Raw genomic sequence first — 23,299 nt, 5'->3', positions numbered from 1 at the left:
CTGTTTCAATAATACTAAGGTATTAATCCTTAGCCTCCTGTGAAGCAGAAAATAGCTATATTTTGCAGATGGGGAATCAAAAGAGATAGAAAAGCCATGCTCAGGAGATCTAGAAGTCAAGCAATAATTGTCTCCATTAATTCTGAAACCTCACTTCTAAACTGGATGTTTGTTGACAGGCAGATGTTCAGTCAAAAATCCAATAATGTAATTAAGCTGGTTTTAACTTCATCATCTTGCTAGCTTTGAAATGCAAACAACTCATGGAGAACTAATTGTTTTCATAAAAGCTGTTGGAAATAGAAAAGGGGTTGACCTTCATGCCAAGGGACTCCCGTGGACTTTTAGTCACTTCTCTTCCACAGTTATACAGGTGAGGCTTGAACTGGACATTCAGTGAGAGAGATGGGCTCCTGACCTCTCTCTGGTGGCAAAGGGGGGTTTGAGCTGAGCTGCAAATGCTCTGCCAAGAACCCTCATTCCAGTGGGGACCTGACATGATGTCAGAGCTCGGTGCTGCAGGGAGGAGGCTGAGGAAGGCTCTGAAAAGGTGTTCCTCACAGCACTGCTGCCTGTTAACATCCCACAGGCAGGAGCTGGGGAGAGCAGCCAGCACACAGCCTGAAGCCTGATTCCCAGTGGATGGTGGAAAAACAGGCAAACTGGACTTGGTGTGGAAGCTGCTCCTTAGCAGAGGCACAGATGAAAACTGCTTAGGAGTGGCAGGGCAGTGTTGTGCCAGATCAGCTCAAAGCAGTGTTGAGTCCCACCTGCTCAAAATTTCCCATTTGCTTCTCCTTCTTTCTTGAATTGATGCCGCGTTCTCCTTGCGAAGGCAGAAGACATCCATCCATTTAAGCGCAGGGAGCCTAGATAATTTAGTCTCCCTGCCAATTTGGCCCTGAGCATTTTTACTCTCCATTTCCAAAGAAATGAGAAATGGTTCTGTTTGGTTTAGCGGGCTTAAGTGAAAGATAGATCTGACCTATTGAAAATATTTGACTTTTTTGGTAAAAAACACAACCGATATTTTGACATGACTGAGCACAAATCAGACAACAATAGCTTCACTTGATAAAAATGTAAAGGCTTTTGTTTCAAGCCTGACAAAGGCTGACAGAAAAATTAAAGGACAGAGTGATAATGATGGATGGTCCTTTCTGTATTTTGACTGAGAATGAAAGAAATTTTAAGTGGTAAACTGAACTGAGTGATGACCTACCTGAGAAACAATCTCACTACTCTGTGAAAAATTTAATCAGCCTGTGGTATGTAGCACTAAATAATTTAGCAAGGTTTTAAATTCAAAGGGAGCTGCATTTACCTTGCACCAAGAAAATGGGATTGAACAAAAGGATCACTCAGCTTGAACATCATGTGCCAATAGCTCCTTAGCACTTAGACTGAATGATCATGAATGCTCATGGACATGAGGTCAAGGGGTTCTTTTTACTAATTGATTCAGATTTATGAAACTCTGAAATGGCAATTATGTGCTTGACATTTTTGCTAGCAAATCAGATGCCATTAAAAATATCCAAACCCTTTTAACAAAAGCTCCATGTAGATCTGTATCTTTAGTTATACCAATAAAGTCTTCTAGTGGATGAGTTCATACTGTAAGACATACAGTCAGACTAAAATGACTAGAAATTAGGAACTGGAAAGAACAAATCAGGAACTGGAGAGAACAACAGTTTTCTTCTAGAAAGATTTAGGCTTGCTGGCTCATTTGTGGTTTGTTTTTTAGTTTTTTTTCCTCTTATTTCAAAAGCAATAGGTTTCAGTAGCAAATGAAGGAGCAAATGGAAGTATTAAAAAGTACAGAAAAAAAGCGCCCATTTCCTTCTATTCTCAAAGAGCCAAGCAAAAACTTGGAATCTGCACATCCCTGGCCCAAATTCTGTCCTTAGAAAGTTAAGAATGTAACCTTGAAGAACAAAGCCCATTTCAATATTATTATTTAGTACTGGCAGCATGGTGTCATCCCAAATCACTTAAAATGAGGGCCTGATATCACACTGCGGCACATTTTACAACACACACTCTGACCAGAACTGCTTATGACAAAACAAAAAATGCGATGAATATGAAAAAAACAAGGTGTAGTACCAAGTTATTTCTGATTATGCCATCTCATTTGACACTGAAATATGGAGAAGAAGTTAGCTGCCCTAAATTGTCTAGAAAGAACTCCTGCAGTGAATATCTCATTTATTTTGTGCACCAGAGCAACAGCAAGACTCACAAAGACCACAGGTGTGTGAAAGGCTGATTTCCCACAAGTAAAGCCGGGTCAGGCTCAGGACAGATGTGAGAGCTGCCAGCAAACAAGCAGCTGTGCATCTCAGGCAGGTGAGAAGGAAGAAGCAGTGGGATGGAAGTACCTCAGTGAGGTGGTAGGATGCCATGGCACAGGAGGATACGTTTGCAGGGCTGAGAGCAGTGACTGGCCCTGACTTCTCTTCTCCCTCAAGGTGCATCTGCCCAGATCCAGGTCAGCTCCCAGCAGAGCTGTGGGCCCCTGGGCCAGGAAGGCAAGAGGGGGACTTGGGGTATTTAGGTAAAACCCATATCTGCCACCTTCTGTGAGCATACTAACAAGCAGAATATGCTGAGCAGAGGCAGCGCCCACCCTTCGCTTGCACAGATCAGAATCTAGGATTTAGTAGACACTGGGACTGTGTGCTTTATAATGCTCATGGGTACTTGCTAAAAATTCTAAGAGTAACAATAAACACAGAAAGGAAAGGGTTTGGGTTTTTTTTTTATGTTTTGGTTGGTTGGTGTTTTTTTTTTTTTTTTTTTTTTTTTTTTTTTTTTTTTTTTTTTTTTTTAATGGGTGTTACAACATGACCTTTCTGTACAGCACCAGATGTTGCACAAATTTGGCTTTGTCACCTGGAGACTGAAGCAGTCTGTTGCACTCACAGTTGGTGGGGCTGCACAGAGGGACTCCAGGACACCTGAATCAAGCATTTCACATGAAAATCATTGAACATGGACATTTGAGTACTGCACTGGTGGCTCACAGCTCTCAAAATGTCGGGTCTGCCCTTTGAAGCCCTCAGTGTTTACTTTAGGGATCATTTTGCTCCCCACAGCACTCTACCGAATTTGCTATCAGCAAAAGCACTCTAACTGCAGCTCCCTTGGAACAGAGGGAGAAGTTTGCAATGAAGGCCTGGAGATGCTGGAACACGCTCCCATTTCACTGCCCGTCACACTCATTGTTTGTCATCAGCCCAGCCATTTACAAAGCTCCCTGTCCCTGCTCCCAGTGATGCAGAAGAATCAAAGGTGACATAATGCACTGTCTCACAATATATTTACCTATTGCTGCTCAGTTTTGGTGGGGAAGATTGTATTATCTGCAACATTTGGACTGTGGGAAGCCAGTAGGCTGTAATGCCTTATTTCTTAATTTCTATTTGTGCTAGAACCAGGTGACACACAGAGATCTCCTAAAAAGGATAAATTTAACAAAACAAGAACTTAACCTGGTAATTAGATATTGAAAATTATTTTAGTGCGGGAAAAATTCAAAATCTTTTGTAGAAAAATTATTTAATACGGAACAATCTATTCTCAAGCCCTCTAAGTTTTACTTTGTTAATGGTTATTAGTGCAAGATTTAACCTCTAAGGACAAATCAAAACAAGTATTAAACAGAAAGATTAAACTCCAGTGTTCTGGAGTTATGTGAATATGATGCATACTTCAATTTACTCCAGAATTACCGTAAGACCTATTTTTCCCCCTAAATTTAGTACAAGTTTTGCCAGGAGTTAAAAAAAGTTCTTTCTAATTCAATAGTAGCAATAAAAACGAAGCTTATTGTTTTAAAGGTGTCAATCTGCGTTGTATAAAAGCTCACCTTTCTCATTAAAGTAGCTACAAATACGGGACTGAAATTATGCAACTTGCCTGAAAGAAACTAAGTAAAATTTGCAGGGCATGCAACAGGCTAAGAAAAAAGAATTTGGTAATTCAACATTTTAAATAAATAAGAAGAAAAAGTTTTAGAGCATTGTTTGAGAACACAGCCTCAAATGAAGATACCTTACTAATAAAAAGGCATATATATATATATATGTTTTGATTTTGTTCTTAGCTCCACATTAACAAATACAGAAACAGTAAAGAATGGACCTCTGCCTTGAAGATCTGTGAGATCATTTTTTGAGCAGTAGAGACCAAACTTTAGGAAGAAAAGAGAGTATTGTTCCCATTTCACAACTGGGGAAATGAACACAGAAGAATTAAGTGGAATGTCTTATATTTTGCAGACTCCTGAGCCTGACAGGGGAGTTCTGAACAGATCTCCTGAGGCTCATTTTAATCCTCTGACAAACAAAAAAAAGAAAAGAAAAAAAAAAAAAAAAAAAAAGAAAGAAAGAAAAAAAAAAGAAAAAAAAATCAAAACCACAAAAGAAAACCTCTTGAAATTGTATTTAAAAAAGCAGTTGTCTTTATACCTGCGGTGCCAATTTCACTGCATTCAGGACAAAACGTTACCACAAAAGCCACCAGACATCTTGTATGAATAAAGCCAGCACAATTTTCCCCAGAAGCACACCATTCTATCACTATTAATATGGTGTTCTAGGCCCATTGCCACTGCTTAAAAATCACATTAGGGCTCTGATGTTCATTTTTATTCTTTTTAAGTAAGCAGACAAGCCATATTTTCTTGTTTTTCTAAGCCATAAAAAAGGAGTATTCAAAATTAAATGAAATAAAGTACCAGCAGCTGGCCCTTGAAAACCTATAAGGAAAAGCTAATGCACAGTACAAATTCAGACACCATCAGCCTTGAACGAAGATGACAGCTTGCTCAGAATGACACTTGACTCTTTCTGTGCACACACACACACACACCAAAAAGAAAAAAAAAAAAAAAAGAAAAAAAAAATATAAAAAAGCTCAGCCAGAACTGCACTGAGAAGAAAGACCATAAAGAGAATTTTCCAAAAGTTCCTTTTTATGGGCACAGGTGTTGAAACTAAATGGAGGTAAACAGATTGCTGATCTCTGTTTTATTACAGTTGCTACTTTCATTTTTTCTGAGAAATTCAGGGCAAATCACTGAAGTTGCTTAAGCAACTCCAAACTCCTGGCAATAATTGTAAGGTTAGTAAAGAGAGATAACAGGGACTGTCATTTATTTTAAATAAGTTTATTTCAAAATAAAATCAAAGGGTCCAACACTAATCTGGAACACTTTATCACAGTGGGATTGCTGTATCTTATTGAAAATCACCTTGGGAAAGTGACTGGCATTGTGCAACCTAAAACATAGATTTTTGCACTTTATTGCACTTTCTCTGACTAATACACTTAATTCTCACATTCCTATCACCAAAGTACACTACTGAGAAAAAAAAAGGCCCTGTCTTACAGCTGTCAATCTTTTATGGTCTGTTTTTTGGGGTTTTGGGTTTTTTTGTCCTCAAAAGAGTTCTAGACATGTAGTAGGATTACCGCCATTATTCTTTGGCTTTGTATAACACATAACTATGAATGGTGAGATCCATGCAATATTGTCAAGTCTTAATTTTGTTAAAATTACCCAGTTTTCATTCAGGCTGGCAGATATTTAGTACCTTAACTATCATTCCATCAAGCAGGATAGTTTACCAGTGGAAATCACAGGGATTTTTTTATAAAGAACTATTGATCATATCTGCTAATTTATTTTAAACAAAACACAAAGCAGTGCAAAGAGATTTCAGTTCCTGCTCCCAAATGATGAAAGCCATCTAGAGCTCCCCTCCATCAAGCACTTACATGTCAGCATCCCCCAATCCTCCCTGCTTCCCACCAATCAAGGGTTGGGAAGCCTGCAGAAAATGTCAACTACAAAACCGCCGGGGGGAAAACAAATCCATTGGTGCAACGACCCACAGTAATATCTGAAGAATTAACACTTTGTCCACTCCTTGAGTTTTTCCCCTCCAAACTTTCTTCTGTCCTTCCTGCTCTCTTTTGATTTGTTGGTTTCTATACACTTGCCATGAGGATTAATAAGGGCAGTTTCAGCTGAAAGATAATCTGCGTCAGGCATGAGTTTACCAAGAACTGAAATTTTTTTTCTTCAAGGCAGTAAACAAGCTGTGTGGATCCCAGTGAAGGGAAGGCAAAGGGCCCTGGCTGAAAACTGTTGGGGTCACTGTCACAAATGACACATCAGCTTACACCACATATCTGGAGACCTCTCCCCAAGCACCTGCCAGGAAAGTTCCTTCACATAGGGTTAGAACTTTCTCAGAGCTTGTGAAAGAACCACAGCCTGGTGTAAGAAGTCAGGGCATTGTGGGACATCCTCACATGGCAGATTCCAAGCCTCATCAGCTTTGCTAGCAACAGTTTTAATGGGTTTTTGCTTTCATTTTTTTTTCGTCCTTGCACATGAGGATGGTTTTGAGATACACCCTTCCTGTACTCCTGGTTATTTTTGCTGTCTGCTCCCCTTTCTGTGGGAATCATAGAGAAAGACTGATGCCATGAGCTCTTCTGAAAGCTGCCAAAACACTCTGGAATCCCTGAGACAAGGCCAAAGTGATTTGCATTAAGGCAGAGGACATCAGAGTAAGATCCAAAGCAGAATGTCCATGATAGGATTCAGCATTAAAAAATGTGACTTTAAATACAAAGCTAGGAGAATTTTATTATGTTGCATCAAGAACTCAAGCAGTAACAGCTAGGAAAAATAGCCTGTGATTGCAGCATACAGCATTCCATTTTGCAGAAGGGGATAAAGACATGTTAGGTCCCAACACAAATTTAGATTGAACCTATGCTGTGAAGAACGATGATAGGAAGATGTTTAAATTTTATTTGGTGAAACTTCAAATTCTTGTTGGTTTGCTCTGTTTTTTATCTGAAAGAATGCTGAAAACAAGTCGAGAAATACTTCATTTGCTTTAAGAAAAATGCTAATAGGGTACTGTAAGGAACATGCTATTGAATGTTTCTCCTTATATAACACAGAAATGCAGGCTAAGATAAACTCCAGAAACAAGTAATTAATAATTAAAATTTTAAAGAGAAGAAGTAGAATAATCAGTACTAATAATTATTAATATAAAGCTATGGATGTTAGAAATACTAACAGCTTGAAATTAGCTAATTATTTCTCTCTGAGTCTCCATGCTTATCTTCATATGTGACCAGAGCCCTCAGATACAAAAGTTCTCAAAGCTCTCTGAGAGAGATGCATATTCTTGGCAGAAGGTTTTCTCTACCCCTCCTCCAAGGCATTTACATCTATCTCCAAGAGGATTCACAATCTCAGTTGGAGCAAAGCACAGTTCTGATATATCACCTGGCATGACCAGTGGTCATTTTAAGCACTATCATGTAGATAATGTTCTATTTTCTTTCCTGGACGGAGTGAAACACTGAGGAACCTATCCTCAAAAGAAAGGTAACTTATGGAAGCATCATATGAGAAAGACAGAGACAGGACACCCTTATCTGCATTCTACCACCTCATAGTGCAGGAAAGGCTTTAATTTAGAAAAATCACTAGATCACTTTAATATTGTCTTTATGGTTTGAGTTTCCTGAATAATAAACGATCTAGATGGAAACAGAAGATCATTAACAACTGCTAGATTCTAACTTTGCCATCAGTCTCAAATAAATTATTGAGTTAATATTTTCTTCATGAAGATTGCATATGATGTTCATAGACATGGCAATTTTACAAGCTAAAAAAAAAAAAAAAAGGTAAACTGAAGTAAAGTTCAGGAAAACTGGGGACATAAGCAATAGTAAAAGGTGAAAAATTAGAGAGCAATCTTTGCTACTACAGCATATCAGTGATGATAAACTCAACAGTACTGAAGGTCAGTTAAAACAGTCAAAAAAGCAAGAGTGACATACATGGTAAATCCACACAATCTTTTCCTTTTCAGAAATCCCATTAGAACCATCATATCAGCCACTAATTTGTGCACAAAGAAAATCAAATATTTTCAAGTGTAATGCGTTTAAATTAAAGACATTATCCAAAAGCACAAGTTTTAGAACACATACAATATGTGTTCAAATAGGAAGAAGCTTTACATATTGGAATATATTATGAAAGATTAGATTGATATATTTTATATATTGTTATTGTTCCATTGTGAAAGGGCTTGGAGAGAGATTTCCTGCTGCTGAAATACTCTGCACTCAATTTCAATGATTACTCCAGTATGAAATTAAAAAAACAAAAACCAAAAAAACCCACCAAAAAAAAAATCCCTCTTATATGTTATATAACAAAATCACTTCATTTAAAAAGTTTAATTTAATGAGAAACAGTATTTTAATGTAAAAATGTAGAGGTGCCAAATATATTCCCCAAAAATGTTAGTGTGGTTTGGAATGTTATTTTCTTGACCTTCCCAAAATACTTTTAAGCTTATCTGGAAAAGAAATTTGTACCTTATTCTTCTAAAGTCACCATAAATGAAGAAAGATTAGTTCATACAGCTCAACTATACACCCCACTATTCAAGTATTTATCAACAAAAAGCAATTTCAAAGTAGCTGCCTTGAGAGTGTTCAGGGATAATAGCTGGACAATTCATCCATAAAATTAAGCCAACAACTCCACCACAAGTTTCTTGACAGACTTCTCATACCTGAAAATGTCAACTAAACACTATTCTTCAGCCCAATAACAAAAGCCCTATTGCACAATTTCTTAATTCATCTGACTGCAGGAAATTCATCTGCACTGTGCTTTAAAGTCTGGACCACTTCTTCCAACCCAACCAAAAAGCCTTCTGGAGAAGTTAGGTTTAATGTTGTGCTAATGATTTAATGCCTTAATGTCATTTTACAACATTGATGTAAAATTGAAGTATTTCAACACAATTTGAAGGACTGTGCTTTGAAAAAGATAGCTTGTGGGGAAGGAAGGCATTTGAGACTGAGCAAGTACTCATGAGCATGTTTTTATTTACTTTCCAACTGAAAGCCCAGGCTCCTTGTTTCTGCAAGTTATCTTCTGTACTTTTTAATTTATTTTTACTTCATATAAAATGGGAATAGGAAAATTTTTTCACCTTTGTTTTAAGGACTCAATACTGAGACTCCTTTTTTTTTTAATTCAAACAAAGATACAAAAGAGAAAAATCTCAAAACTAAAAGGCACACATAGTAACATACAGTAAATTTCTAACTAAGTCCTAAGAACTCTTCTGAGTCTCATATTCTTGATATGCCTTGATTGCTGTAAGGGCAATGTTGAGTTTTTTTACCAAATTCACCCAAGATTGCAGCTATAAATGTTATTATTGTTACATCACACCACGGCTCTGCTCAATTCTCTTTTTTGCAAAGCCCAAGATTTGGTCACATAAAGGTGAGGTGTTCCCATAGGCAAAGAAAGCCTTTTCTCTGAGGTGTGTGTCTAAACGAGACATTTTAGCTCAGAAAATTTTGACGGAGGAAACATTTTTAAAAGTCCAGTCACCTCAACTTGTAGGATCTTAACAGCAAAACATGGAGCAGCCAAGATTACTGATGAGTGTGCTGCTCCACAAGGATGCTGCTTTCTTTCTTTCCCAAAAATTTTATGTGGTTTTTGTTATATGTTTATAAAGATAAGGTGTTCAGAAACACTGCACAAGATTTACTAGAGGTCTGTAGTGAAAATATTTGCAAAGTGAAAGATCTATTGCCTATTCATTAAGCTTAATTTTGAAAGAAAGCAGAATATATCCTCATCTGCTCAGGTTTTCTGTCAATTTTCTGTTCTATTCAGTTTCTACTTTTATAGAGAGATTTGCACAAGTGAGTTAGAGAAATACAGGAAAGAGAAGGCCCCCTATGAAGACATCAAAACAGAAAAGAAATATCATAAAAAATCTGATTGCAGGCAAATAGACTGACAAAGTAATCTATAACAGACAGAGGTAGAAAAGTTTGTTTAATTTCATGTGTTTTGGATTCCACAGAGTTTCCTCCAATTAAAAAAAAAAAAAGACCAACACTTATACAGATGCACAAGTGCATGGTGCTGGTATTATTGTTGGGTACAGAAGGGGAATCTCTATAAATATATTTAGAGGTAGGATTTAATAAACTAATGTGCCTGGTGCAGATTTGGCATAGTGCTGCTCCAGATATGGAGAACAGTCAGTCACAGAGATTTAGAGCTAGACCAAAAAATGAAGAAAAAAAAGGGGGGAAAAAGAGACTAGGAAAAAAGGAGAATGGATACATGGGGAAGAACTCCAGGAAATGCAGAGTTTAAGATCACCATTAATGAGAAGTAGAGACCAATGTGGAAATACTTTAGAATATATTGAGGGGAAACAGCAGATGTAATTTTAAATGCAAACTTCCAGCACAAACAGCAAAAGAGGCCAAATAGATTGTAAAGTTGGAAAGTGAAGAGATCAGGCACCAGGCTTAAACAAACAAAAGAGAATACTTTTCCCTCAAAGCACATAACTAAATTCAGAATCTTGTTGCCATAGGTTACTGTGGAAGCTAAGATGACAAATGTTTTGAAATGGGACTGGACAAGCAGGTGGAATATAAATAGTGCTGTAGTTGGGAAAGGTGCACTGGGACTTCTGGTCTTACATATTGTAGGAGACCTTCTCTTTGAAAGCATTCAAAATACTAATGAGGTTGTAACTCGATCTTTCAGTTGTCTTATTTACAAAAAATAGCTTGCCCAAGAAAAGAAAAATACAAATTTGAGAGGCTAAAGAAAAAGGAATATCTCATGCCACTTTTTATTCCCCAGAGATCTTCAGTAACTGGCTCAAATGCTCTCCTAGTTAAAATCTGGGCCAGAAGAACTGCCTTGACCATCCACAGCTGCTGATTCACGTTCATTTCCATACTGCTCTCTTAGACAATTGCTGCACAACACATTAGAGCTCTGAATATTTCAATTAATTTAATGCCTGGCTGTAGACTGGCAGATCAGGATTTTTCACCAAGGTTCTCCTTTTTCAAATAGGCCTGAAAATTATCAGCTGCTGCTGTTTGCATTAAGGAGGTTTCTCAACGATGTTCTGTCACTCACTCCAAGGTGGTGCTGAACTGAGTCTTTGGCAGTGACACCCAGAGGTTGTGAACTACTCCTCCAAGCACAGCAGCTGTGTGTCTTCAGGTTGATTATGATGGAACACCTCCTTCCTCAGCTCCAGCTAAATCACTGTGGTTATTACCAGAGCTCTGCAAGCAGAGTCTATGTTTTTGGGTTGAGCAACACGAGTTTGACAGTTTGCTCTGTTTGCTGGTGATTAATGACGAGTATTTGGACAAAGGTAAACAAAAATTCTTAATAAATTGGAAGAGAGTGAAAATTGCCTGAGGCCCATTACCAAAGAAAGGGTGTAATATATCTAGGCAGAATGTGCACTTCTAAAGCACTAAGCTTGCCAATTAGAATACAGAAATGACAACAGCTACAGGCATTAAAGCCTGTGCCTTTGTTACTGCATGAAACAAATGTTTGAGCAAACGACATGTCTTGCCTTTGTGCTTCTGCCCATAAACTCTGACTTTGTACCCACCTTCCTGCTTCACAGAGTACTCTCTGACATTTATTATTAACAATAAATGTTAAGAAAAATGAAATTAGCAGTCATATTGATTCAGCAAAGCAGCATGAGCATATTTAATAGCCCAAGCCTTTAACCTTACTCAAATAGATTCAATTTCTCTGAAGTCTTGTTTCTTTAATTATACAAAAAAAAAGTCTAAAAATAATCTTTATGTTGTCAGATACCAATTGTATTGGACAGATTTCCATTCATCTGCTTACAGCAATTTTTTTTTCCATCACTTAACATCAAAACAGTATTACCCCATCATCACCATTCACAGGGGGAAAAATACTATTCTTCTGTATAATTTTGTGATTAGGTCAGTCCAGTTAAAGGCATGAGGCACTCTTTGCTTGGTTTCCATAATTAATATGTACAAACACTTTGCCTATACCTAATCCTTTATTACGATAAACTATATTTTCCATTTTTAGTCAATGTTCTCTCTACACTAAAGCTGCCTAAATCTTCTCTGAGTTGGGAAGATAACTTAAAAAGGCTGAGAGAATCAGTAGATTGAGTATCACTCAAACTGGGGAGATTTCTTAGTGGGAGGAAAAAAAAAGAGAAGCCAGATGAAGCTGTTACACCATTAACACACAGAAAGAGATAAAAATCTGTTGAACTGAAAAAAGAAAGGAATAAAATGTATGGAAACCACAGTACATATAAAAAGGAAAGCTGTGAATCATGTTGCCCTTCCCTGCCTCTGCAGAGGATACCTTCCACTGACGTCCCCTGTTTCCTCACAAAAGCTGGTGTGGGAAATCTGGCATGTCCCTTGTCTTAGAAACCTGATATTCAAGGTAAGATGTCATTTGATTAATGAGCTCCAACAAAGGAGTAGGAGAAAAAAAATTACATCAACATGTTAAGCGCAGGGGAAGGGATGAGAAATCAAAGGATGGTTCCAGATATATTTAGGAAGATAAAAAAAAAATCCTTTATTAAATAAAAGGATGCATCTCAAAAAATGATAGAAAGTAGGTTTTCTAGCCCCCAGAGAGAGAAAGAAAAAATGTTGTATAATTTTAGGAGGATTACGGTTCACTAGAGACATTCATGAATGTAATGAGCTAAAGAAGGGGTAAGGCTGCTTAAATTTATCTATACAACAGATCGTGCCACATTTGATAAAATAATTGCGTCAGTCTCCTTTGTACTTAAAATAAACCTTACAACTCTGAACCCCAGTAAGTTATTAAGTACTAAACATCATCTCATGCTCTGTCACATAACTCTGATTGTTTCAGAAACCTGGCAAGCACCTGACATTTACCTTCTCTAGTTCCAGCACTGGAATCGCAGAAATGCAATTAGGAAAACTCAGGTACTCATAACAGAAAAGGTCAGCAATGAGCAAGCTAAACCTGATAACATGCCTAATGTGCTGCCAAATATAACAGAATGCCTCCCTGATAATGAATGATTTTACAGACTACCAGGAAGTTGATGCAAGATAATCAGATCAACAGGGGACACACCACTGTGCAAGAGCGCGAATGGTGAAATATTCTTTGATAGAGTTCTATTGGTGATGGAAAAAGAACCCCCACTATAAAAGGCCATATTTTCAGAAATGATCACATAAAAAAATTGGGCAGAAAACACAAATGACAGAAGTTTCAACATATGGTAAGTGCAGAATCCGTTACCTCATCAAAGGCAGAGCACTTAGTGCCTGCAGCCAACAACCACCACACCACCGCCTCTGGGATGCAAAAGACATTTTTTCTTTTCCTCTTCTTGTAGCAGCCAATGTAAATAGAGGTTAGAGGGTTTAGTTTTTTCTGTTTGTCTTTAACACAGAAATACTCACGCAGCAGTACAGGCTCTGTGTTCCTCATGCAAAGATCTCCTCCTTATTTGTGTCACTAAACCTACATAAACTAATGATGAACTTTAAGAAAAATGAAAAGTAACTTAAGTATTTCTTCTGATAAATGACATTTCATCAAAAGTGCCAATAAATATCTCATTACTGAAAGCAGCACTTACTAGAAGTTTTATGCCAAATACCTAGAGGCAGGTAAGCCAGTAGTGAAAAATGTTTCTGATACCTTACAACCACCAAGAAAATGTATACTTGTAACTGAGTTCATCACGAGCAAATAAAATCTATATGACTCTCTTGTCTATTTAAAGAATAAAATTTGCATTAGATTTATTTTATTTTGTCATAGTTATAAGAAATTGCATTTTAAAAAAATAGAGGGAAAAAAGTACCATCATGAACTGAAGTCCTGCCTCTATATTCTCTTTTATTAAAATTCAAATTATGGAAGTCATATCCTTCCAGGAATTACCTGTGATAAGACAACATCATGTTTTGAGACTCCTAGATCCAAATTGCCAGGCTGTATTAAAGGCAAATGCTAATTTTATATTATCGTTTCCCCTACAGCTGAGTTATATCAATCTATTTCGTGATCAGTGTAGAAAGCAGCTAGATCTTTCATATGACACATATTGTCGCCTAATTTATTAGAGAAAAAACTCCACAACTATCATAATTTAATGTGAACCCTCCTATTTTTTCCATTTTATTGGAAATATTATAATGCATTTAGGACATGACATAGTTTTGAGGTCCGACTGTAATGATGGGCCAGGTGATATCAGCTAGCTTGTATGAGATGAATTTTCTCAGTAGCAGGCTGTAACTTGAGTGAAGTATCCAATGTCCTGTCTTTAGTGGTCTATAAAAAGCTAAGCAGAAAACCTCAGGCACACATCTGTCTGATATTTCTCTTCATATATCCTTTTGTAACCAGCTCTATCTTAACAGCTGGGCCTGAGGCAAGTATTTATGAAACAGCGTGCAAAACAAGTGCTTACTTTGCAAAAAGTTCACAGCGTAGGTGAATATATTTTGTTTAAATTGTACGAAGAGAGGCATGCCAATAAAAGAAGGACAACACACTCCCCTCAGCTAGACAATAGCATCAATAAAAGTGCAATTACACTTCCAAATTTTCTTGCTATTGATGGCCATAGGCACCTGATTGTATCAGCTGGAGATGTTAAATCTGCATGGATTGCACCAAGGGGAGCACACTCACCATGTACTATCAGGACATATTCTGTGCTGTTCCGGCCAATGGGGTTTTTTGCTTCACATCGGTATGTGCCATTGTCTGTTTTGTTTAGGAAGCTGATGCTCAGAACCCTGCCATTGACAACCATCCTCTCTGGATCTGGCAGCTCTCCACCATCCTTTGTCCACAGTACTGGTTCTGGCCTGTTGGATCAGAGTAAGGCATTTATTTAGACACGTGAAACACGTATATGCAACATGAACATCAGAAATAGCAGCATCAGCAACTTATGAACACTGATCCACCACCCCAAGAATATTTGAATTACTGGATCTAATGAACTGATACAGCCTTACCATCCCAGATGTGAACTGCCAAAGAAAGTGAAAGAACAAGCAGAGAAATAAGAAAGAAGATAAATAAAAAAGGAAGCAGAACGGTACTGCAACAGGCCAAGATCTTTCCTAAATTTAAAAAAAAAATAGTTCTCGTGAGGTTTCAGGGCCCGCAGATGCTTGGCAAGGCAAGTGCAAATAGGATGATGTGGGTCTAAGTAATTCTTAAATTACTTAGACCATTCATATTCACGAGTGAACTTGAATGCACTGAGTATTGTTCCTGAAACAGGCATATCACTGCCAAAGTAGCACCTGTAACACACAACCTAAACTTGTTTCTCTTGCTGCATTGTGACACAGTCCATCCCTTTCCCCACCTTATCTTCATACTTCCCTTAAATAATTCCTTGTACCGCACGCTATCACAAGCAATGTAAGATTTAACATGAAATCCTGCGTTGTGTTCTCTTGTGAAACCTTTTCTCTTTTGCCTGATGCAGTCACATCAAACAAGCCGAAGGCAATGCCCTGACAGTGATAACCCCCTAGGCAAGGTAAGGGCACCACAGAGCAGGGAACTGACAGTCCTGAAGGTTCACACACATCTTCCCACTGGCAAGGCAGACCTAGCTCCTTCCTAGAGACTCTCCAGCAGCTCCACAGTCCATGAGATCTGCCTAACAGACAGCAGGATGTATTTATTACTGGCATACAGCCTTCGCTTGCGTGTAACAAGATGCACTTTCAAATTTACATGAGGGAAATCACCAAAAAGACAGGCCTGTAACTGGGAATGAAAGGTTGGTTTACTGAATCTTGCCTATGAAATGAGCAGACAGAACATCTCCAGGCCCTTTTATACCAAATACTTCGGCAGGATATTCCCAGCCTGGGGATTCAGTGCTACCTTGCTTGTAGCTTTGTGCAGTATAAGCCACGTATCAATCTCTATCCAAACATGCCAGTCGTATGACTCAGTAAGAAAGCAAAATATAATACACTATTATAAAATTAGCAGTTGCCAGGTTAGTCACTAGTCCTACTCAAGAAACACTTAATTTCACTAATATGAAGCAGGTGTTTAAAGCCTATTAGATATAATAAGTGCTGAGAAAAAGAAATAAATCTAAATACTTAAGGAGAAACATTTAGCCAAAATGTGGTTTCATAAACAGAAAAATAGTTCTAATGACTGTAATGACATGATTTTCTTCTGAGTTAGGCAACACATGTAAACAGAGAATTTTTCAGAAATGCACTTACTTATATAAAATTCAAATTAGTCTTTACAGAAAAATATTTATTCTGAAATAGAGTAGATTTACACACATTTTAGTAAAATTTTGACACTCTGTTAAAATGTTGTCAAAACTTGGCACTTAGACTAGCTATTCTCTGAAGTTTTGATTTTTTCCAGAAAATCGTAAGCTTAGAGAATAAAAGCATGGATAAAGAACCGATTGTGTGACGGGCCCAATTTATGCCTTACCATAAATATATCTTAATCCTCTTCCTAAATTCATTTTCATGAACTGGTATCCACGCACATATCACACACAATGTACACACTTTCTGTTTAATGCAAGCAGAGAATCCAGATGTCCACACTGGTGTAGAAACATTGCCCTACAGACCTCCCAGCATTAAGGTGTGATTTGCAGTGATATGTGAAGGTGGATTTGTTCAATTTTCTGGCCAACTCCGCATTGTTTCCCATTTACCAGCTTACTGTGGATCTGTAATCCCAGGAGTGGGGACTCTGAAACACTTCTGCTACAGTGTTCACCATTACCTGCATAAATGGCGTGTTAAAGCAACTTCTGTGCAGCGGTAATTTATGGAACTTAGGTTTTAAATTGAAACTAGATGGCATATCCTAGGGGAAAACCTATAGGATAACAAATAAGTATGAAATGGAGCTGTAGATATAAATTATTCAGGGAGCTCTGTCACATAGTAATACACCAACTCTAGTCTTATACAGAGCACTTAGCTGTGGTTGCAAAATGATGTGTGGCAGAAAAGCCAGGGCTTAGAGAGAGGCAGATCTGAATTCTCTGGGTGCTGGGGAGGCTGCTAATCAAGAGTGAATATTCAGCCATGCTGTGCTGTATTTGTGGCAGCAGCAGAGCAGCTCCTGGGCAGCGGGCCCACAGCCAGCACATCCTGGTGGCCGAACACAGCTCTCCCCCCACCTCATCTCACTGTGCTGCCTTAAGCAGAAACTCTGTCAACCCACAGAAATAAATTCTGCCTGCACTGCTGGGAACCTTTGAGACACTTGGTCTAAACAATTCACTGGTGAGGCAGAAGTGAGCTAAGAACAGGAGATGTGCTCGTGCATCCAGGCCATCACGCTGCTGTGGTAAGCAGCACTGGGATGGCTGTTCAAGGGAAGCATGGGAGTACCTCCATTTCCTGCTGTCCACTCCTCCTGCACTCTGCCAGCAACCACAGGCATCCTGTCAGGGGTGCTGCAGGCCACATCTCCTCTCTTTTGTATCTACTCATTGTTTAGACCTACTGCCTATAAAAATATCTTCTGGAATCTGCTAATGGAATCAGTAAACCCCACCTCCTGTAGCAATGAATTCTGGAAGTTCCCTACCTGCCATGTAAAATAGTATTTACTTTCATCTGTCTTGCACTGATCTCCTAGAAGTGGCAATGAATATTGCAGGACGTGGTAAGTAACACTCCTTCCTATTATAACCTTGAAGTTATGACAGTCTAGTACTTAGCAGGCCTGTCTCTCCCTCTTTTTCTGTTTGTTGGAATTTGATACCTTCTGAGATTATCACAAGGGAAAAAGTTAAACAAAAAGGGGCAAAGGAATCTTAATTTTAGAGCACATTGGTATTCTTTGGTAATTGCCTTAGTATCTCTATTGTCTAAAGCTGAAACATTGAAGCAGTTTCCTTCTCTATCACAAGGCACAGAGAGGAGTGAACTCCCCAGTTTACCTTACTGAAACGCGTCCGCAGGTCCAGACCCAGACAGAGGTTCTTGCTCTTACCCAGCATTTTGAAAGGGATACTTAGGTTTGACATGCTAGAAGACCTGGCAAATATGTCCACTCCTAATATTGCACATTTTCTCTCTCACACACACCTCTAACATTGCAGAATTTCAGTGGGTTGTTTTTAATATTAGACTTGCCATAACACTGTCAATTCCTATGTCAACTGCATCAAACAGGAATGTCTGTACAAACAGTACCTTCCACTTGTGCATTCAGGGAAAGCCTTTGAAAAAGGAACTGGGTTTTGGTACAGAAATCTGAGTTTGTTAACTGTCTTCATGTTAGCCTCATAGCCTGACACAGAACCAAGGAAGTTTGGTTTTCTTTTCCAGTCAGATTGAAATGAAGGTATAAAACAGCGGCGGGAAGTTTCACAATGATTCATACTTTATATTGTGGTACTTTTCTTACAAGTAACTGAACAAAGAAATGGTAAATACAGCAAAACTATTTTCTGGTCTTGAGAGTAGAAAACCTTTTGTTTCAAAACAAGTCAGAAAGAAAGGTAAGGGCAAACTGAAATATGTTGGGAAAAAAATAAATTAAAAACCACATGCTTGATTAGAAAAGAACACCTAGAAAAGAACACTTACCTTTTCAACAAGTGTTTACAGAACATGAAAGTCAATAGTTACTTTTGTCTACAAAGTTTGTTGTTTTTTGTTTGTTTGTTTTTTTAGCTGAGGCCTTTGAAATTACACAGGAGTATTTTAAGACAAGTTTGTTAATTTTCTTTCCTGTTCTCTATCCTTAACCAAAGCACAATGACGTTTCAAAGCTTTCTTGTAATTCTCCTCTTTAGTGAGATCTTTAACTGCAACAGCTAACTTACCCTTCATTTAAAAACTACACATCTATCTATTGCATTATGTTTTCCTTTTGAATGAAGTGAATTTAAGCAATGCAATCCATTTTCACTTGAAACTTCTTGGCTCTATGCATTTTTGTTGCCCTTTTCTAATTTTTGTGTACAGAAAGCTCACGTACAAATTGTTCTTCACTGAGTCCTTAGTAAACAACACTTGGACAAACTACGGACCCATGATAATAGTACAGAATAAACTTTTCAGTTCCATAAGATCACACTCAAAACCTCCCCTGACCAACCAAAGCAACAAAAACAAAAAACCCCAACGCCACGTTTTCACATGTCCAGTCGCACTGGGGATATTATCATCCAGTTGGGTATTTAAGCATCCTGTCAGAATTCTGTAGCCAATGTGGGTAAAAAGAAAGATGGGAGAAGAAGAATTTGAGGAACATTAACAAGATAAGTAAATTCATTATTTTGAGTAGGGCCCTCTCCAACAATACATTTTAGTTCTCCAAACAGGGGTATACATGTATTGTCTGAAGTCCATAAAAACGATAATCTAGTGGATATGCTCAAATGAGTAATGGAAAAGGTATCACAAGATTTATCAAAGTGTTTCTTGTTGAAAACCTGGTGCAATGTTAAAAGTCATCTAAGGGAATGATTGCTTCATTAATTTGAAACTTATAGTTCCTTTGTATCAAGAAACTGGGTTTTTAGCTTTGTCAGTTAATCATCCACTTGAAAGTCTAAACCCTGGGGGAACCTCTTGTTTATAAAAAGTCTTAGTCTGAGGAGTCATATTGGGATGAGCTGGTTTGGGAGCATTTCATCTATCAAAAACATCAATTTCCACAGTCTCTAGCCCTTCATAAAAGGCTTGGATAGATGGATTTTATTTTATGAGATAAGAACTCTCTCTGATTTTTCTAGTTCTGCAAAACCTGAGTAACCTTGACAAAGTCTTTTTCTCCCCAGAAGAATTAGTAAAGAATATCCTAAGTAGCTTTTACAAAGTTCTCTTATTTTTAAGAAAGAAGCTTTGAACATCTGAGTTGACTATTATTATATTTGCCTCTACTTTCCTCTTTTAAGCATCTCAGCCGACATAATGAAGCCTAAAAATATTTATAATGTTCCATATTAATGCTTTTTAAAGGGTCAAGAATTAAATTACCAAAATATATTAAAAATGAGGTGCCAACTAAATATAGATTTCAACTTTTTATATCATAAAAATTTGACAAGAATTTGCAGCTATAAAGACAACAGGAACAACAAAGTGTTGAAGAGAGCTGCAGTGTATTATGCCTTTGAGAAAGGTGCATAAATAATGAACATAAAGAGGTAAGAAGAATCTCAAATGGTGCTAATATTCATCATTTACAGGGAAAAAAAGAGAAGACCAAAAAATAGAAAAAAGAGAAAAAGATAGCAGAAGAGGAAAGCAAGCAAGCAAACAAAAAACCCAAAGCATCCAAAAACCAAACACACTTCATTCCTCACATTTTAGATAAAGGTAGACACATAAAGCCTTTGCTTTGCTCATCACAACTATACTTAGGTGACAGACCTCCCTGCCTGTATCTTGCTGTGGATAAATCAGGCAGTCCTCTCACCCTTGCTGGATTACAGGTGCTAACCATGCTGATATGATAGACTAAATTTGCAGCTGAAAGTCCTTATCCCTCAGCAGATTATGACAGCAACTGATTAAAGTGAATGAAGAGTCCTTTCAAAGCAAAGATACAAAGTATATCTTGTTAGAGGGTAAAAGAGTAATTTTTCATATTCATATTTTCTCCTATCTATACTCTAATATTTCCTTGAAACTGGCATTAAGTTTCCTTTCTGGTCTAAACCCTTTGCCTGTGGTAAGTTGACTGTTCTGTTTCTGCATTAATTTTTTTTATTTTAATTTTTTATTTTTTTTTTATTTCTTTTTTTAATCTGCTCTTATGAGGCTAAAAATCCATTTCTTTTTATCTTTTAGTACTCTTAGAGTCTAGGACACCCTTTGACCTCAGGCTTTCCACCTTCAACACAACTGTGCAATGCTGCTGCTCTCTATCTGGAGACATTTTCCCAATTGATCCTCAAGCCAATTGAATTGTAACTTCTTTGAAACTACTTATCTTACAAAGTTTTTCCCTTTGTGCATATCATGCACCCCCTCCCACCCAAAAAACAAAAACACAAACCAAAAATTTCCTTTGCTAGTCATTTTCAAGAAGGCAAGGCAATATCAGACCAATATTCTGAAAATTGCCTAACCCACATACATATGTATATATTTTATATATATATATATGTATATGTGAAGCTTCTTACCTAATTCCAGTATTATTCACAATCTTCTCAGGGAAGTATAAAAACCCTGCTGTGAATAACATTTTGGGGAATGGCTTTCTCATAGGCATGAGACAGATCAACAAGAGAACTTATGTGAAATCAGAGGAGAACTTATCGGTGAATTGCATCAGAAATATCCCTTGTATTCTACTATTGTACGCAGCAGGGAGGCTAGAAATGGAAAAAAAAGATTGCCTAAAAAGAAAAAATAAACAACAAACCCAACAGAAGTTTGTGAGCGAGATTCCATTCTGTAACCTGTCCTGGTATCCCAATTCACACAAATCTCTCCCACATTTGTCATTCACTACACCTGCTTTCAAACTTCTGGTGTCTCATTCTATCCCACCTTTTTTTTTTTTTTCTCTCTGAATCTGACCAACTTTCCAAACAACAGATTGGGCACTTCTACTCCTTTAATACTTCTCAAGACATTTCTGCACCAGGCAAGCAGTCATATCCATGAAAGGCAAAATTTGATGAACTAATTCAGTTATACCTCCAAGCACTTATGAATCTAGAAGCAAAAAATGGAGGAGGAAGAGGTTGCCATATTTCCAAATTTTCAAGGCCAGGCCACCACTTACGAGCAAACAGAACTGAGGAATACTGTTCCATTTATGTATACCATAAAGAAGACAGGAAAACCTCTTTTAAATAAAACATCAAGTCATGGAATAGATGCTGACTTAATTTTTTTTTCCAAAATAAATCTGGAAAAAACCTGGACATTTTAATGCATTTTTAGTAGTTCAAATCAAAATGCCAATTATTTTGGAACACTTTTAGTAGCCATTTAATAACCACAATTTTTTATGTGTATTTTAAAGTCTGAGGCTCAAAACATCTCAAGTTCAGAGGAAACACTATAACTTCCACAGTTTATGAACAGCTTTAAGAAGAAATCTTTAAACCTTGTCTTTAAAAAACAATGGCTTGTATGGCTATACTGTTCATTTTATGTCACAAGTTTATAAATAATTTATACTCCTTTTAAATTTTAACCAGGAAAAAAGGAAAAGTCCTCCACAGAAGTATAACATGTCTTTCAAAAAATATTCCTGAGGCTAGAAAGGCAAAAGGAGAGGTGCAAGCCAGTAGAGCAACAGGAAAGAGAAAAAAAAATAAAAACAAGCAAACAAAAAACCCCAAACCACATTAAACAATCTTATGTAACAAATCCTGCCTCACTTGCTGGGGAACAGAGGTCTTGCAGGAGTGATGGCCACTGTGAGGTAACTTGCAATAGCTCAAGGACAAAGCAGGAGACAACACTTCACAGGAAACATCTGCAGGTTGGCCTGCACTCAGCCACAGATTAGATAAGGTGTTTTCCAATTCCTATAAAGTAGCAGAGACACTGGTTTTGTATCAGAATTCTTGTACCCAAGGCCTGATATGGGCAGGCTGCACAATGCTGCACCTGCTTAGGGGGATGCACAATGTATTATCTGCCCCTCACCAGCTCCCACAGGCAATGGATGAGACACACCTAATGACATCTTAGTAATTAAAGAAAAGTGACAGCCTTGTTTTTAGGAGACTGTGCAAGAAAGCAAGGGGACTGAGTCCTCTAGAAGGTGTATCTCCCTTCTTGCTGCAGTGGGGGAAGGCAGCAGAAGAAGAACTGTGAAGCTGCCACCTCATCCAGAGAGTGGAAATTCAGCAGAGCCAAGTACCAAACTGGTGGCCAGGAAATCTCACACAGGGGAAGAAGAGAGGTCCACTCACAGAAAAAAAATGATGCTTTGAAAGCTTCTTTAAAATTGTGGAACTGAAAGTACTGTGGATCAGCACTGGAGCACGTCAATAATATACACCCTTCCTCTGTTCTGCCTGGGATTGGTGCCATATATTGATGTGCAAATTACAAAGACAAATCCCTTTCCTTTCAGTCTCATAAGCTGAGACCTACACTCTCAGATAAGAGCAGGGAAGAGAAGAGAGGAGAAACTATATACAGATAAGTGAATATAAAGAATTATTGTCACACCTTCCTTAAATATTTTACCGCTGTTCCTAAAGGCTTTTTTTCTTTCTTTCCTGTCAGAGCACAGCTGAAATGATAAATGGCATATAACAATTTTAATCACATGAAAAATTGTTGATTAAATATTGAAATCTTAATGGCCTGGTTTCACTATAATTCTAGCTCTATATGTTCCTAA

The 23,299-nt window shown here is 37.7% G+C and overlaps 1 protein-coding gene across 4 annotated transcripts in view; it reads right to left on the bottom strand.

The window, feature by feature from the left end:
- CADM2 (cell adhesion molecule 2) overlaps window positions 1–23,299 on the bottom strand; it is a 580,300-nt gene that overhangs the window by 53,358 nt on the left and 503,643 nt on the right. For all 4 annotated transcript variants that reach the window (XM_066208460.1, XM_066208479.1, XM_066208469.1 and 1 more), the window contains one exon: window positions 14,630–14,808. In XM_066208460.1, the coding sequence (XP_066064557.1) occupies window positions 14,630–14,808 (179 nt within the window). The remainder of the gene's footprint in view (window positions 1–14,629; window positions 14,809–23,299) is intronic.

Source organism: Chamaea fasciata, unplaced genomic scaffold (genome assembly GCF_029207755.1).
Source record: "Chamaea fasciata isolate MVZ Bird 193981 ecotype frontalis unplaced genomic scaffold, bChaFas1.0.hap1 SCAF_2, whole genome shotgun sequence".
Lineage (NCBI taxonomy): Eukaryota > Metazoa > Chordata > Aves > Passeriformes > Sylviidae > Chamaea > Chamaea fasciata.
The sequence above is the reverse complement of the archived record's forward strand: the minus strand, read 5'-3'. Positions and strand labels throughout refer to the sequence as shown.